General features: G+C 35.8%; 2 protein-coding genes across 2 annotated transcripts; both read right to left on the bottom strand.

Annotated features, from left to right (window-relative positions):
- On the bottom strand, positions 1–2,491 carry LOC116144386 (probable protein phosphatase 2C 38). The gene is made up of 4 exons (XM_031429832.1): positions 1,666–2,491; positions 1,040–1,407; positions 684–920; positions 1–513 (listed from the first exon to the last, which is right to left on the bottom strand). The coding sequence occupies exons 1-4, from the start codon at positions 1,964–1,966 to the stop codon at positions 283–285; spliced, it is 1,137 nt and encodes a 378-aa protein (XP_031285692.1). The 5' UTR covers positions 1,967–2,491; the 3' UTR covers positions 1–282.
- A 5,579-nt stretch (positions 2,492–8,070) lies between these two features.
- Positions 8,071–9,175, bottom strand: LOC116144381 (uncharacterized protein YGR130C-like). Its single transcript, XM_031429827.1, has 4 exons — positions 9,135–9,175; positions 8,922–9,030; positions 8,400–8,779; positions 8,071–8,311 (listed from the first exon to the last, which is right to left on the bottom strand). The coding sequence occupies exons 1-4, from the start codon at positions 9,173–9,175 to the stop codon at positions 8,071–8,073; spliced, it is 771 nt and encodes a 256-aa protein (XP_031285687.1).
- Positions 9,176–17,729: the final 8,554 nt, after the last annotated feature.

Below are 17,729 nucleotides of genomic sequence, written 5' to 3' on the forward strand. Positions count from 1 at the left end.
TAGAGATAACTTAAACATGGGATCGATCATAAAAATGCATTAAGCTACAGCTTCAGATGATGCAAAAGAAACTTATATCTACACAGATCTCAACAACTATAAGCTTCGTATTTGATCAGTTCTCCACCTTATATATCTCATGCTTCTTCTCCAGGAAGAAGAGAACTGTTGTTCCAATGCAACTATTTAAGCTCCTAATGGAAAGTAAACTAACTCACGGAAGTGTAAGATAAAGCAACTAATCTCCTAGTAAATTGTAAATAGATTCCATCATATGCAACTCTAGAAGTTTGCAGAGAATGAGTTATTGAGGCCTCCTCTTATTGAAAAGGGTGAGCTGCAGTTGAAGCTCCTATCAATCAAATTGGGATCTAGATATACAACTATCACTGTGATATCGTCGTGAAAATGTCTTCTCACCCCTCCACCAATCTTTTTCAGGTCTGAGTACCTCATTTCTCTTTTCTTCGCTGCTACTTTTAGTGCAGCTTTAACCAGTCTCCTCGCAATTCCCTGCATCAGAGTTGACAGATTATTTTGTCAAGGCTGTAGCTTAGCTTTTGAAATGGTATATCGATCTACATGTTTAAGCCATCGCTATAACAATTATCAGAGCGTTCCTATAGCAATAGTGACTACAGAAATGAATGAGTCGTATAGTTGCAGAGAGAAAGTGAACTTACATTCCGTGGATAGTTATGGACAATGTTGACAGCCTCCTCATTGCTAAGATGCTCCCATAGACCATCAGAAGCAAATATGAGAAACTGATCTTCTGGGTCAAGTTTGTGTACTAATATCGATGGCTCTGCGCTAAGGATTGGCTTGTTGAATGATTCTGGCAATCTAAACTTACATGCTAAAGGCTCTCTGTTGAACTCTGCCTTCTTTAGATATGCGTCGCCAATGGATCTTGAAACCTGCAAAGACAAGGAGAAACCTGATTGTTAACAAGTGCTAATGCAATGAACTTTAGCTAATCAGTATTCAATGCAGCTTTTTGACACTAAATCCTTACTGTTAGGAGCAATAAAATTACCTGTATGATGCCCTTCACACGCCACACTTTGTGCTTCAACACAACAATTTGTGAATCATTGGGATGCAATGACCGAAGCTCATCTCTCACAGAATCTATATTTGCATTGTGCTCCATGGATACTTGTATAGCAGAAACTTCCCTGGTGCTCCTTTTAGCTTTCCCTAATACAGCTCTAGAATCTCCAACATTCGCTATATATAACAATCCATTGCATATCAACCCCACCAAACAACATGATCCCACTGATGCCATCTGTGGCTTACTGAGCCACTGTTTCCTCACCAGGCTGAGAAATCCCTCTTCAGTTGCTGAGAAAGCCATTCTTATAACATTTTCTGATATCTCACAGTGCTCAGATGCAAACCCTGCATTGATGGAATCAGAAAGACGAGTTAATAGGTACTTTATCATCTAATTTGAGAAAGGATAGAAAAATTCTTAGGAACTGAAAGCACTAACTATTCAAACTTCATGATCAAAGAATAAAATACCACACGGGAAGTTTGTTTGGGATATGTAGTTGTCAACTCAATGCAAAAATCGTTGAATAAAAGCATTAGAGTTATTAAACTTTATCAAGTTGAAGAAATAGCGAAAGCAATCAAGAGGGAACCTCAACATACTCGTAAGATTGCGGAAAAGGTTGTCATTGATAAATCTTGCAGTCTCAGGTCCTCCATGTCCATCGTATACTCCGACAAACGTTCCATGAGGACCAGAATTTCTTGAGCCCAATGGCCCTGATTCCAGTTGGCTTTGATCCTCCAATACACTATTGGCTTGCATCATAGCCATTGAGAATTCACCATAAACATGTTGTCCCAAATCCTTATACCACAACAAACCATCAACACGACCGCTATTTTCATCTTCAAAAGATGATTTCCAACAAGGTTTAACCATTTTCAAGTATTCACTTGACATCTTATGATAACATATAATTCAGAATTACATCATCCAAATGTTCATCAAAACTTAAAAGAAAAAAGAAACAAGAACACACTCAATCTAAGGTCCAAGTTTATGTTTTGACTTGGAAGTCACAACCACAATACTTGAAAATATATACCCCCTAAACCCAGACACTGATTAATAAGTACAATTCTCAGAAGAAGACCAAAAGGGTATGGGCTAAATGAAGTGAAAAGTGTATCTAGAGACAAGAAGGCAATAGTTTTTATTTGAATTCAGAGAATAGGGACGTGTGTACCTTGAATCTGGGTTAAAATGTGTTTGGTCCTTCCCTCTGTGCCATCATAAAAGGAACAGACTTAGCTGTAAAAGAACATAAAGATTTGATATAAGACACGGTTTGGTCTGAGATCAGAGAGATCAAGGGGAGCAATGGATAAGAAAAGGGTTTGGAGTTATGTGGCAGAAGATCTTCAGCTTCTTGTCAGATGAGATCCAAGATGGGAAATAAAGAGATTTTAATTACAAACTCTGACATTTTTTGTTCTTCTTTTTCTTGTTTTTTATGTCTTTGTGACCAAGTGAGTTCCTCTAAGCTTTTCAATTCCATGGCTGAGATTTTGTTTTTCTCAACTTTTATTAGCAATAACCCACCATTTTAGGCAGCTTTTGGTCATCTTAATTCTCATTTTCTGTGTTTTTCTCCTTAATCTGAAAACAAAACATACTTTTCCATGGATTTAGGAGCTTAAGACACACCACTTATCTTATCCTCTTTTCACGGTCATTTCAAGTTTCTACTTAGACTCTTTCCTCCTCTTTTGCATCCTTTTTCACTAAATTTATAGCCTTTTTGTTACACACTCCTCAACACATTGAAAACTTCACTGAGCTAAATTTTGCGATTGACTTACCAATTAAACAGCAAGAACTGCTGCATGCTCCACGAAAGTGAGCCAATGCATGGCCAAGAGTTATAACTTAAACATGAAATGGGGTCGCAACTGGGCCCTGTGTGCTGGTGAAGAGTGACCAAGTTTTTTGGTACATGCACTACAACTCAACATACTGCCATGTTTCACCAACCGGGTCTGTTGGCTTGTTTCCAGTACCATCCATTCCCACAATAAAAAAACATGCCTACCCACTCATCAGATTCAGGAGCGTTATCGCTTTGGATCAAGTGTTAACTCATTGGGATAGATCGATGGCTACAAGAATATGATCATTTCCTGCAGTACTGAGATATCTATCTTAGTTACAGGGGATGGCCTTTCAATTTCATGATCTCCAACTCTTTTGGAAGTTTTCCCAGTGGGGTCACATTTTTTTTTTTTTTCAATTTTAGATACATAACAAACAAAAGAAACAAAAACCTAACTCTGGCTAAAGAGTGAAGAGTGATTTGAGAGTTTAAACTTTCAACTCATATATCAAAGAAAATAGGGTAGCATCTTATATTAACTTTACCTAACATATGTAAAGAAAAGAAAATTGAGGCCACACTGTATTTTACATCTTTTAAGAAAGTAACTTTGTTGGTGCTAATCTTTTGCTCCAAATGCCCACTTTGCTACTTGAAATGAAATGATAAATACCTCCATTGTCACTTAATTACTCTGAAGTAGGGACTGAGAGAATCCAACTTTAGCCCATGAAACTTGGCAGGATGAATGATGTATTTGGTCCAGGAAAATCCAATCTCACTTACCTCACATCGAAGACAGGTTGGGTTGGGACCCTCCTTATTGAATTGCAGAAGCTATAACTTGAAAATACATCTCAATATTTTTGAAGGATGTCCTTTGCCATGCTTTGAAAATATGAATGTTTTTAGAAGATTTTGTGGTAATCTTCAATGACATTCCAAGGCCCATTCATTTGACAATGCTCGCTGGCCCTGGGTTCACAATAGTCCACCCTCCACACTAGAGATAACAATGGAAGTTGGTAGGAATCATGAATCATAATAACTTTATATTATATTTACTTTTTGTAAATTCAACTTATTACGATGGTATTGTATTGTATTTTTTTTTTTCTTTCAAAATAAAAATATATCTTAAATCATAAAATTTGTTACAGAGGTTATCAACCTAAGTTCCCTTAACGACACATATCTCATAGCTGATGAGCCTCTAAAGCTAAATTCTGAAAAGCTTCTCACGAAACTGGCAGTCTTTGCCTCTTTAGACTCGGAAATAACAAGGTAGTGGTCCTGCCCTAATTTAGAAAATAACACTGAAGGCCACAACCAGATAACAGACACGTGTAGCTCTCAAATCACGTTGTATAGAAATAAAAAGAATGGTTATTAGTATCCTATAATATATGATACGTAACTTACGATACGATTCACCAATGATATGTATCAGAGAGTATATATTAAATCTTTCGATACGTTGATATGTACCTTACGATATGATATGTATCCGTTCGTATTTTTTAAAAATATCAATACAAATCGATACGACTTTATTAATTTGGGCTAAAGGCCCAAAAAAAAATTCGGGTCGGATCTGGGTCACCTAACCCGATTCACTAAAATTTGCCCAAATTTACCCATTTTGCGTAGTGAAAGTAAAGAGAAAGATGTGTTGCCTATTTTGTATGATAATAATAACATAAGTGGAGATATAAATATTAACATTGATGTTGGAAATGATATGAATGGTTAAGAAAAAATGATATAGATTCTTAATTTTGTGATTAATTTTAATTATGTAATACCATAATTTAAAATCAATAATACCATAAAATCCGTTAATTAATATTAAGAATGATATTAATTTTCAGAAATTTTTTATTATTTTATTATTTTTTTTGAAAAATATATATTATATAATACGATATGATACGATACGTGATACACGATTCAAAAAATTAGGTTTTCGATACATAATATGATACGCAATTTGACAACCGTTACACACACCTCAAAAGGTAGTCCTAGATTTAATAATAAGGTTGTCAAAGAACGACTATTCATAAAGAAAAAACATTTTCTCCTTATTAAAGAGTGTACGGTGCATTTATTCCCTAGAATCCAATCACCTCAGTAAGATGCTGCCTTAACTTGAGCATTAGAGGGGACACGCCGACAAACACCATTGCTAACCTTTGCTAATGCTTGTTTGCTCATTTTTGCAGGTGCAAAAAAACTCTTCTACAACGTAGCAAAACCCCATTATTAAACCCACATTCATATCTTCTCGAGCCCAAACCCACGGTTTGAACAATTCATTCTAACCCAATTATAGTTGATCAAGGCTTCCAAAAGCCAAGTAAAAAAACCAATGGGCTCCATTGGTTCATTTTTTGGAATACTACTTTCAATATTATTCAATTTTTTTTAAACCCTCTAAATTTGTTAATTTAATTAAATACCCCTAAATATTTTTTAAAAAATTATAAAAACACCCCAACAATCCACATTTACCAGATTCCGGCCACTACCACCGGAAAATGGCCAAAATCTAGTAGGATGGCGCACTACTGGCTGAATCTGGCCGGTAGTGCGCCGATCTAGCCTTTTTCGGCCAGATCTAAGGCCAAAGATCTGGCCGTTGACGGCCAGATCTTTGTCCGTAATAGTCGGTCACGACGGCCAACAAACGGTCGTCGTTGACCATCAACGATGACCATTTGTTGGCCGTCGTTGAGAGCAAAGACGGCCAGATCTAGCCGTTGACGGCCAGATCTGGCCATAGATCTGGCCTTTGCTGGCCAGATCCACCGTGGATCTAGCCGAAAAAGGCCATAGCGGCGCATGACTGGCAAGATTCAGCCGGTCATGCACCGATAAGACGACTCTGGCCACCTCCGGTGGTGGTGGCCGGCTGGGAGTATTTGAGGGTGGATTAGGGGTGTTTTTGTTAACTTTTAATGTTTTATTATAGAGGGTATTTTGTAAAAAAACAAACATAGGGGGCATTTTAGTAATTTATAAATCCTACCTCGTAATACCCGCCCAATTCAACTTTTTTTTAACTTTTTTCAAAGAAAATTTCCCAAAAACCCCCAAATTTTGAACCAAACGAAGCCTTGGTTATTTAGAATAGCATTCTATGCTATTTTGCATTTTTTAAAAATAAGATAGGATTTTGAGAAGTTTTTTGTACAATTTTTAATAGCATTTTCTGAAAATATTTATATTATTTTTTATCCCCTAGGTTTGTTTAATTTAACTAAATACCCTCAACAACAAAAATTTATAAATTGATAAAAACACCCCTACCCACCCACGTATTGTCAGAAGCTCGACACCATCACCAGAAGGTGGTTGGAATCTGCTAGAATGGTACACGACTGGCTAGATCTGGTCAGTTGTGCGTCAATCTGACCTTTTTTCAGCCAGATCCACGCCTTTTTTCGGCCAGATCCACCGTGGATCTGGCTAGAAAAGGCCAGATCTATAGCCACAGATTTGGCCGCTAATGTGGCTAGATCTGATCGTCAATAGCCAGATCTTTGACTGTAGATTTAGGGTGGATCTGGCCGAAAAAAGCCATATCGGCGCACAACCAACCGAATCCAGCCGGTCGTGCGTAATTATAGCAGATTTTGGCCACCTTTCGGTGGTGGTGGTCGAAATCTGGCAATATGTGAGTGGGTGGGTGGGGGTGTTTTTATCAATTTATAAACTTTTATTATTGAATGTGTTTAGTTAAATTAACAATCCTAAGAGATTAAAAATAATCTAAATATTTTGAGTTGAATATAATAGGATTAGATTTTAAGAATATTAAAACAAATTCATTTTTGAGTTTTTAGGATAGGATAGTGGAATAAGATATGATAGGATAGGAAAAGTGTGTATTACATTACATATGCAACCAGCGAGATTGATAATATTTTTTTAATATATTCTAAAAAAATTACTACCCTGGAAATGAATTTTTGTTTTCACCACTTATATCTTGACTCTTTGAAATAAAATGCTTTATAAAAAGTGTATAGGAAAAAGAGGGAGCAAAAGATGGTGATGCCAGTCGATGTCTCCGAACAACTTGAAAGACCTCCTTGTACTAAAACATGCATGTGAAGAAGTTGCATGAAAATCCAAGCATAAATAAGCCAAAAGCATGATGAGACCTAGAGAATATATCTAGGGTTATGTAATAAGCATTGCTTGTCTTCTGTCACAACTCTTATTAACTTCCAAATTCTTATTTATATCCCAATAAGCATGCTTCACTTTTTGAGCCTGCACCAATTACTTGGCACTTAGTAAATCCCAAATTAATCATAAGTTTTTTTTTTTTTTTTTGTTTTTGTTTTTTTGGGTAATCAGGGGTGTTTGGCCAGCTTATGTGCACCTCAACTAATCTTCGGAGTTCATTGAACATCCTACAAACTCAAAAAACCAGGCAAACCACAATATTATTGTGGTAGGTAGTCTTAAGGTTTGAACCCAAACACTTAAGGAAGAAAACAAATCTCCTTAACCGCCAAGTTAACTAAAGCATATTTTGGTACCTATCAATCAAAGTATAATGGACATATCAGAAACTGTATATCAGTAGAATTAGTAAAGTGGTAAGCAGGTACCTTTCTCCAAGCTTGAGTTTTTAAGTATTTGTTAATGGATGAGAATATTTGCACCCAAAAATCATACTTCATACAAATAAATTTTACAGCTAATTAACAGTAAAGTACTTCTAGTTTTAAAGGTTAGCTGAGAAGCAGTTGACAAGAGCACTAAACAGTAAGGGGCCTGAGGGCTAGCTTGCCATTACCTTCTGGCTTTTGCCCTCAAACTTAGGCATGTAGACAAGTGAGGCCTTGAGTCCAACACTCATGGCAACAACATGGAGCTATTGAAATTCAATGACTAAACAAACAAAGAGGGTGAGAACAGAAAATTGGGACCCAACTTTAAGCATCAAATGGACGATACATAACAACTTTCACATGCTCTCTGTGATGTGCACAATCATTCGAACTTTTTATTAATTAACCATCCAAATGTTAACTCAAACCATAACTATATTTAAGTGTACCTTGGGGGTAGTACTAGTAGCCATTTAGCTTCAACGCTAAAAGAACAGAGCTCTTTCTTCGTGTTGTATTATCTAAAAGATGAAATTATTAGTATTATATTACATGCATAAATTTTAAGAAGGGCCAACTCTAATCATAGGTCTTCCTCTTTCCATGGAATTCTGAATCCTTTCTCTGGCAAGCCTTAGTGCATCAAGAGATTCTTTAGCACTTCCACTCCTTATCTTCAGTTCATTTGTCTCCTGGGATTTCTTTGGGAAAGTCACAGGAACTATTGCCATTGAGTTATCCACATAATCTTCTTCTTTATCCCTCTCATTCCCAGCTTCCATTGAAGTTTTCATGGTTTCAGAGCTGCCAAATTTTACCAAAGATTCATTTTTAATTAACTTAAGTCATTAATAATTAATAGTATAAATGAGCAAGTGCAATGGGAGTGTACCTGTGATTATCAACCTCTGAATCTTGACAAATTGAACTTGATTTGTGTATTGCTATTTCATGTGGAGGATCTTCTGAAACCGAATTCTCTTGAATGGAAGAACTTTCATGGCTTTGATTAGATGCAATGGATTCTGAGATTTCTGGGGTTGTGATCTGTGACTTGGATTCAGATTCTTCTATGCCTTTGAGGCTTGAAGTGCTTGTGGATGATGATTTACAAGAATGTGCAGAGTTTTCTGAAGAACTAGATTGCTCTGATTCATTCAAAGTAAATGCTATCTTCAAGGACTCAAGCTTCTTTTTCAAAAATTTCAGTTTCTTTTCAGCTTTATTCCTCAATTTATTCTCTTCCTTGAGTTTATTCTCCAGCTCTATCAGCTGTGTCCATCAAAAAGTTTTGGAACAGAAACACAAAAAATCAAACAACAATCTCAAATTTCTTCTTTCAATTCATACAATCAACAAAACCAAATGTCCCCAGAAACAAAATCTGAACAGGAAGTATAAATCATAAGCAAACCTTGATTCCCATTAGTTCTGCATCATCTTTTGCAGCCCTTGAAGCTTGTCTTTCTGCAATTAATCTTCCTCTCAGACACTCCAAAGTCCTCAAGTTATCATTTGCTTCACTGAAAAAAAAAAAAAAAAAAAAAAAAAAAAAAAAATACAGCATCACAATGTGAATAGTTCTGCATTCTTTCATACACGCCCCAACAGAGAGAATAAAGAAAACCCAACTCCACCTTTTCCTTCCTTACTGGTAGTAGCAATCATTTTCTTCTTCTTTGGCCTGTAACTGAAGGGATCAACTTTATGATTTTTTTTTACACTAAAATAGCAAAGTTCACTGCTTTCTTCCCCAGTTACTCACTCTCTCTCAATCTCAGATCAGAACTTGACCCTTTTAAAAATAAAAATAAAAAAGAAGACAAGTGAAGTAAGAAAATGTTTTAAAAAAAAAAAATGTTTGTGGGGAGAATATCTGTTGTTGCAAAGAGAGAAATGCAACTTTGAAGGTTGGAAATCCAAGGTCAGACTTACAGAGAAGTTGGCTTTTTTTGCTATACCAGATGGATTATATGCAGAGCCAAAGTTACTTCTTTTGTTTTGTTAGTCACACTTTGTTTTTTTGACAACCACTTTTTTTCACTTTCCAATGATTCAAGTTTCTCAACCGTCCATTTATTGTTTACTACTTCTCCTTGTGTCTTAAATCTCATTTAACTTTGTCAGATGATATTGAAGGTGTTTGTCTAAGCTTGTAAGCTGGTCAAACTTATTTATAAGCTTTAAAATTAAGTTGACCTGTTTGTTTATAATTTTTTTGAGCTTATAAGTTCAGCTTATAAACTAAAAAAAATAAGTTGGAGGGAGGAACTTTTTTTTTTTTGGCTTATAAGCAAAGTGCTTATAAGCTAGTTTGATCAAGTATATTACCACATTATCCTTATTTAATTTTAAAATTCCATAGTGTGCCCTTATTTAATGTAATACATTTTTTAGTAATTTTATAATAAAATATACTTATAAGCCATATTTTACCAAACACGTTAATTACTTATCAGTCACTTATAAGTACTTTAACCAAACACGTAATTGCTTAAAATTTCAAATGCTTATAAGTTAATTTTAGCTTATAAGCAATTGTTGCTTATAAGCTAATTTTCATAAGCTCAGACAAACACCCCCATTGTAATACCGGCTCGGTAAACGATATTGACCTAACACAACTTTAAACAAATAGTAACAACTTTAATACTAATGAATCACTGCTGACCTTATGGTAGAAGAGCATCTATGTTTACATGGTTTTTTAAATTTTAAGTCTTCGTTATTATTAATAGGGGTAATTATTAGAGTTTGTATCTGATTAATAGTTCTAAGACTAAAAATAATTAGTTAAGGTACGTATAAGTTGATCCAAATACTCCCAATCATAAAAAAAAAAAAAAAAAAAAACTTTAATAATAATGTTAGACAACAGTTGCAATGACAGAGCCACTAAATGTCCAGTGGGGGCTAATACACCCATTGACTCTAGAAATTTATTGTTAATCCTCTTTTAATTGTATTCTTACATGTAAACACTTTTTATTATATTTTATGAGAGTATTCTCAATACATTTGGCCACCATTATATATATATCATGTTTTTAATCTACATTTTTGGTAATATTTTATTTTTTTTTTCTTGCCCCCAGTGAAACAAAAATCTGATTCCTCATTAAACACGAGTAGTTAAAATTGACCACCTAAGTTTTGTGTCCTAAGTGTAGGACATTAAATAATTGCACTTTTAAAAACAATATGTTGGGGCTAAAGAGAGGAAATTAATTATGGGCATTTTGCCAAATTGCAAGATTCTTGAATGTTTAAAATTCATTAAAAGCTTATTTATTGTAAGTTTGCTTAATGTATGAAAGATGAGATGGGACAATTAGTCTAAAGTCTAGAATGAAAATGCCCACATCAAGATATAGCAGTAAGTAATGACAATAGCATTTATTGATTGATTTAAATTTGAAATAGAATGAGGTGGCAGGCCCGGTTTATGAATGAATTGGTTCAAATTTTGAAAGCCTTCACGGAGCTTCTACATATACAGTTACATTACAGAATCTAGCTGTAAGCTGTCACGTGATGCCTCTGAAATATCTCGCTGTTCTAACACTTCGATTCATGTGGCTTCACTTCTTTTGCTTTTATAGGGTAAATGACATGTTCCCACCCAAGGTTTAGAAAAATGGTAAGTTCACACCATTAGTTTCATAAATTCTAGATTCTCACCCTTAAATTATCATTATTAACGGAGGCTAGATTCTGATACAGATTCAAAGAGAGTTATTACTAAACTATCTTCCCACTTATAATACGATTTCGAACTTCATCCCAATGTTCTGAAAACTGGATCGGACAATGACCCGTTCAAGGGTCCGGTTTCTAGTTTGACCGGTTAGATCGATCGGTTGGACCGTAATTTGTAAAAATTTTTTAGTCCCTAAAGATTTGAAATTCATCAAAAACACCCTTATAATACTCCCTTAAGGTTTGAAATCTATCTAAAACACCCCTGTCACGCGAAGATTCTGGTGAGTGGTGGCGGCAACGACGATCGACAGCCAATCGAAGCTGGAATCTTGGGGCTTTTAATGTGTAGGTGCCGACAACTCTGATGGTGGTGCTAAGGCGTTCCATCGGCGTCGGAACTCGCCGGAATCAACAAAAGAAATCCAACGTCACGTAAACTTTAGGTGGACGGCGATCGACGAAGGTGATTGAAAATGGATGGGTTTGGTCGTGGAGATGCCGTCCGTCGAATGGGGGTGTTTTCTCCATCGAAAGCCGTCCATCGAATGGGGGTGTTTTCTCCATCGAAAGATGCCAAAACCCGGCAGGGTTTAGCAGCGATTAGACCGTGATTCAGCACTATTCCGACGGTCCAACCGCGGTCCAATCCGGTTTAAATCAAAATAGCGACCGGGTGGTCTGGTCTGGTTTTGAGAACATTGCTTCATCCCCAACCAACCAAAACACGTTGCTCTTTTCTCTACTCTCCCCATGTCACGACCCCATCTTATCGGAGGCACGGCTGGGAACTCATCCCACTCTTCGTGACTCTAAGGAATATCTCCACCGCCCTTAAGGGATTTCTTTCGCCTTCCCCACCACTCGAACCCAAGACCAAAGGGCTATAGTCAATTGAGAAGCATGGTGAGTACCATCAGGCTAGCTAAGAGTGGGATGAGTTCCCGACCGTGCCTTCGGTAAGATGAGGCCGTGACACCCCACTAGTTCCCTCTTCCCTTTTTTCTTTTTCTTCCCGTCCCCAAGAAAATTATCTCTCCTCAATGAAAACATAAAAATGATTGAGACCAGACCTTCTTCATCTCCTCAACGTTTGGTAGCTACCGTCGATCACACTCCCCGCTGCCAGCATCCCCACTGTTGCCGATTTCTCAATTGACTGGATTTTTTTGGGTTTTTTTATGGATGTCGGAGTTTGATTGATTTTGCAGTTTGGGTTGTGATTTTAATTGATTATTGGAGTGTTTGTTGTGTTGATTTGGTTTTTGGATTGGGAAGGCCCGACGGTCGCCACCTGCACCCCACCCACCATTGCCTGCCCACCACCTACTCGACTTTTTTCCCCAACCCTTTATTGCCAAACCGCACAAACCACCCAGCGGGCAAGCGACTGTGGCTCTCTCTCCCTCTTTGTTCCATTTATGGCAAACACCCCATCCTTTTCAAAAGAAAACATTAAATTTTATATGAATCATGCAATCCTTACACAAAAAAATCTTTATATGAAAGTGTAGAGAGAAGGCGAGAGAGCCACGGTGAAGGAAAAGAGAGTGCACGGAATCAGAATTTGGAATTTAGTAAATGAAAATATTAAAATGTAATAAACGACGTTTTTATCCTTTGACTGTTAAATGAAACAAAACGGTGTTAATTTAAGGGTGAGGATCTAGAATTTATGAAACCATGGATGGGAACTTGGCATTTCGCTAAACCTCGGGTGGGAAAATGTTGTTTACTCGTTTTTATATAAATCTAATTACTTTTCCGACCCTATGTTTGTCAAAGATACACTTTACACCCCTTGTTTGCAAATGCCATAATTTATTGATAAAAACTTTGTTTTGTTTTTTTTTTTTTTTGGATAATTGGGGTGCTTGGGACAGCTTACGCGTATTTTAACTAATTCTCAGACCGTTAATGTGACAAGTAGTCCTAAGTGGTTTGAATCAAGAAGTCAATGAAGAGAGCAAACCTTCTTGACTACCAGGCCAACCCTCTGGGGTTAACAGAAACATGAACTTTGTTGGTTTCTTAAACAAGGGGTGCAATATTGTCTTTTCTCCAAACCAAAAGTGGGAAAATGTAATTCTACCTTGTATATTTAGTTGAGCTTGTGGCGCCTTTGTAATTTACGTATCATTGAGAACATTTTAATAAACTAAAATGAAAAAAATATATTGAAGAGCATTACAGTGTACCCAATAATTACCGGTATTGAGTGATGCAATTAGCTTGTAGTCCACTCAAAGAAACAATGTATTCAAATTTTATATGGCATGAGACACGTATATACTTAGCTTTTCTTGCTAAATATTTTATGAATGCGATTGCAAGAGCTTTAAGCACACTCGTTCCCATTCAACTGGTCCACTTTTATATTTGTATTTATGATTTGAGTAATATTAGCTTTACAAAGAGGCATATAAAGAGTCATACAAAGAGTCAAATCCAACCCTTGAAAGAAGGGAAAAAGAAAGAAAGAAATAGGCAATCATGAATTTCAAAGGCTAAATTTGGCTCTTTATATGGCTCTTTGTATGCTTCTTTGTAATGTTAGTATTACTCTTATGTTTTTATTCCATACCATTTCTCATCTCATCAAAATCATAACAAACAGTATCAAATACCCATATAATTTACATTCCACACTGTCATTCAAATTTATAGAAACCACTTTTTAGTATATTTTAGAGTAAACGATTTTTTTTTCTACCCAAATAATGGTCTAATGATACTTTTCCACCCAAAAAGTTTGAAAATACAACTTTACTACCCAAAGCACAATTTTGTTAGTAAATTTCGTTGTGAAGAAAGGCATGATGGTCAATTAACATTATGTGCCACCAAAGAATCAACTCCTGAGTTTGGATTTCAACCTTCCCATGCCCCAACTGATTCGTTTTTGGCCAATTTTGGTCGGCAACGCACCGGTTTCTCGTGACCTACTCTCACCGCATGGCCGCCATTTTCAGGACATTTTAGCTTGAATCTAGCCGTTGAGCAATCCCACCACCACCACCACCAACATACTCCTTGTCACTCCCTTACCAAAACCCTTCTCACTTTTGGCCATCTAACCCCTCCATTTGTCAGCCACTGCACACATTGGTTCGCACGATTCTTTCCCTTTTTTGACCATTTTCGACGTTGGAAATCCCTCTTGAGACCACCAATCAACTCATTGGCCTCGCATCTTTGGAACCTTTAACCTTTCGAAAGCCAATTGCACGTCGTTCGCCGCTCTCCACCACCTAGGGTTTCACAAATTTGAAGACTTGGGGTTGAAATTAATTGAGTGGGGAGAGTGGCCGAAAAACTTGCAATCAACCACTAAACACACAAACACTTCCAATAACCCAATCTCCTATAAAAAAAACAACTCAAGATCAATCTCCAATTAAACCCAAAATCAACAAATAAGCAAAACCCTAAGAGAATGGTGGACGGGCAACCAGGGTCGAGGGTGTTGGGGGTTTTGTAGGGGGATGTAGGTGGTGCAATTGATAGCATCGGGGTGATTTTCAATGCTAGGATCGACCGAAAATAGGTTGGAAAAGGTGTAGCAGTTGCGCAAAACTGTAAAGGCTGTCACTGGTGATCGGTGGGCTATTGTGGCGGGGGAGGTTAAGGGTTTTGAAGGGGGGATGTTGATAGGGGTTTTGTTGTGTGGGCTAAGTGGAGGTAGTATTGGTGGTGGTGGTGCTGGTGGTGGAGCAAGAGGTGGAGTGGGTGGTGGTTTTGGCCACGATGGAGCCTAAGAAGAGAAGAGAATGATATTTTTGCCTCTAATGAAAATTATTAATGGAATATAACGTTTGGGTAGTAAAGTTGTATTTTGAAACTTTTTGGGTAGGAAAGTGCCATTAGGCTATTATTTGGCTCAAAAATAGTCATTTACTTTATATTTTATTGCAAATTTAACCTTTAATTGAGGTCGACGAATCAAATAGATCATGATTAAAAATTTAGTACAATACAATGGGGATATGATTTTCAGCCATAATCTAATTGATTAATATCCCCCTTTGCTAAATACACGTTTATTATATTTTAAAAAAAAAAAATTCTTTAAACACCATTTAACACCGAAAATAACTTAGCTTAATTATTTTTTATTAGGTTTTTTGTTTGCTCCCATTTTTCCTAATTTCAAACAAGTAATGCTACAGTCATTGAGAGTAGTGCACCGAATGACGTGACATAATCTTGACCGTTGATTAATATTAAGTTATAATTAATCGACGGTCAAGATTTTATCACGTCATTCAGTGCACAGATTCGGTGCACTACTCCCGGTGTCTCTATTATTTTCCATTTCAAACTTAATTAGAGTTTTTGTTTACTCCACTTTTCTCCAAATTTTAAACTTAATTAGGTTTTTGGTTTATACTTATTTTTCCCAATTTCAAATTTGAAACTTACTTTTTTCTTCTTCAAATTCAGATTTATCGTGCTATGTGATTACTTTCTCTATAGTTTTAATAATATATTTTCATCAAACAAAAAAATATTTAAAATAAAAAAAATGTTCATCGATTTTGAAGATTTAGAGTTAGGGTTTATATAGAATTAACTTTTAAAAATGAAAACAAAACTGTAAAAAAAGAATATGAGTGTATTTAGTCATTTCTAGTAATTTTCATAAAGGTTAAAATTGTCAAAGTAAAACAAAAAATTTAAAAGTGAGAGACGGGCTCGAATTGACTTCCTGTTTTCTAAAGATGGGCTGGTTTGTTTGAAAGTTTCAGTGTACCAGATTTTGATGCTGCCCATTTATTATTGGGCTCAGCTGCACCTTTTTTTGTTGGAACCTCATCGGCCCTTGATGATGACGGAGTTCTTTATTTTGGGTCATATTCAGTTCTATTATTTGGCTATTGCTTAATCAATAAATAAAAAATCCATTTTCATTGGCTAGTTTTTTTTTTTTTTTTTTTTTTTTTTTTTTTTTTTTTTTTTTTTTTTTTTTTTGTGTGTGTGTGTATGTGAGTTCGCTGGCTTACAAACTCTAAAATCAAACTGATATGTTTATTTATAATTTTTTTGGGTTTATAAGCTACTTTGACTAAGTATATTACTACATTATCCTTATTTAATTTTAAAATTTCATCATATAACCCTTTTTTAATAAGATATTTGTTTATAAAGTATTTGTTTATTTAATTCTAAATTGAAATTATATTGTAATATGATTGAAATATATTTTGATAATATTATAGTAAAAAAAATTGAGTTAATATAATTTATTAATTGGTAACTACTTATCAATCACTTATAAGTATTTTAACCAAACATGTTCTGCTTAAATTTCAAATGCTTATAAGCTAATTTTTATAAACACGGCCAAATAGGCTCTAAGATGTATTTAGCTTGTTGATAAGAAAACAAACACCACTTGAGATACAAGGCTCAAGTTTATTTTTATGAAGCTAGGAAGAAAGTTGCTATGCCTGGAAAAGTAGGGTTGACGCAGAGTCTTGTCAGCATGAGGTGGCCAGAACTTAAAAAGGTTTCACGACTGCTCAGATGTGGTCACGTCGCGTGATGACGTGAGTGGCATGCTCCTGCCAGTGTAGTGGGTGTACACCAGGTTGGCAAATGGTTGGAGATGATCCACGTGTCCAATCCCTGCTCAAGTCAAGGAAATCACTCGGACAGGTGAGCAATGAGATGCAGAGAAGGATTTGCACGATACCTACCTCACTTGCAGATTTAGTAATCATTACCTTGACTAATGCCTCTATAAATAGATGACTTCTCTCTCATTTGCAGAATTGACTAATTTCATTCTGGAATAGCATACTCTCTCTCTCTCTCTCTCTCTCTCTCTCTTGTATTCTCTAAGCTTTACTCAGCTTGCTGAATTCGACCTGACCTTACTTTCATTAATACAATATCAATGGACGTAGGATTCGCTTGTGAGCATCCGAACCGCTTTAAACATTGTTCTTCACCCTTACCAAATCAAATACTTCCATAATCACGTGTGATTTTTAAGCCCGCTTAGCATTTCTCACGTGCGAATAGTTGGTGTCAAAATCAAGCATCAACAAAAGTAAAAGGTTATGTCAAGAGGATGAAATCATTAATGTATGTTGAAATGAATTTATTTGTTTAGGATGGATTGATTATTATTAAAGAAACAACTATGTAACTAGAGCTTAATCAACTAGAATTATGCACTCCAAAGTTAAAAAGTAGCTGCTTTTACATACCCCAAAATGAAAAGGAATTTGAACATAATAATAAAGCATACAAAGTGATTCATGAAAATATCACCTACTTCACACAAACAATTGACTAATAATAAATTTTATCATGAAAAATTATGGATTAAATTGCGGTAATCCATCTCAATTTTTTTCTTTTTACTTTTTTATGATCGGGGTGGTATAGATTAGTTTACGCATATCTCAATTAATCTTTAAGAACTTTGTAAGTATCGATAGGATAATAGCTTCAATAAATACCTTTATTAGCAACTAAGATCCATCTCTAATTACATTCTTATAATTCTTCTTAG

Source organism: Pistacia vera, unplaced genomic scaffold (assembly GCF_008641045.1).
Source record: "Pistacia vera cultivar Batoury unplaced genomic scaffold, PisVer_v2 Contig444, whole genome shotgun sequence".
Lineage (NCBI taxonomy): Eukaryota > Viridiplantae > Streptophyta > Magnoliopsida > Sapindales > Anacardiaceae > Pistacia > Pistacia vera.

Coding starts and splice junctions, on each gene's coding strand:
- LOC116144386 (XM_031429832.1), bottom strand. CDS start 1,966: ATGTCAAGTGAATACTTGAAAATGGTTAAACCTTGTTGGAAATCATCT. Junction 1,408..1,665: donor CCTTTTCCGCAATCTTACGA/GTATGTTGAGGT, acceptor CCATCAATGCAG/GGTTTGCATCTGAGCACTGT. Junction 921..1,039: donor GTGTGAAGGGCATCATACAG/GTAATTTTATTG, acceptor TTGTCTTTGCAG/GTTTCAAGATCCATTGGCGA.
- LOC116144381 (XM_031429827.1), bottom strand. CDS start 9,175: ATGATTGCTACTACCAGTAAGGAAGGAAAAGGTGGAGTTGG. Junction 9,031..9,134: donor GAAGGAAAAGGTGGAGTTGG/GTTTTCTTTATT, acceptor TTTTTTTTTCAG/TGAAGCAAATGATAACTTGA. Junction 8,780..8,921: donor CAGAACTAATGGGAATCAAG/GTTTGCTTATGA, acceptor TGATGGACACAG/CTGATAGAGCTGGAGAATAA.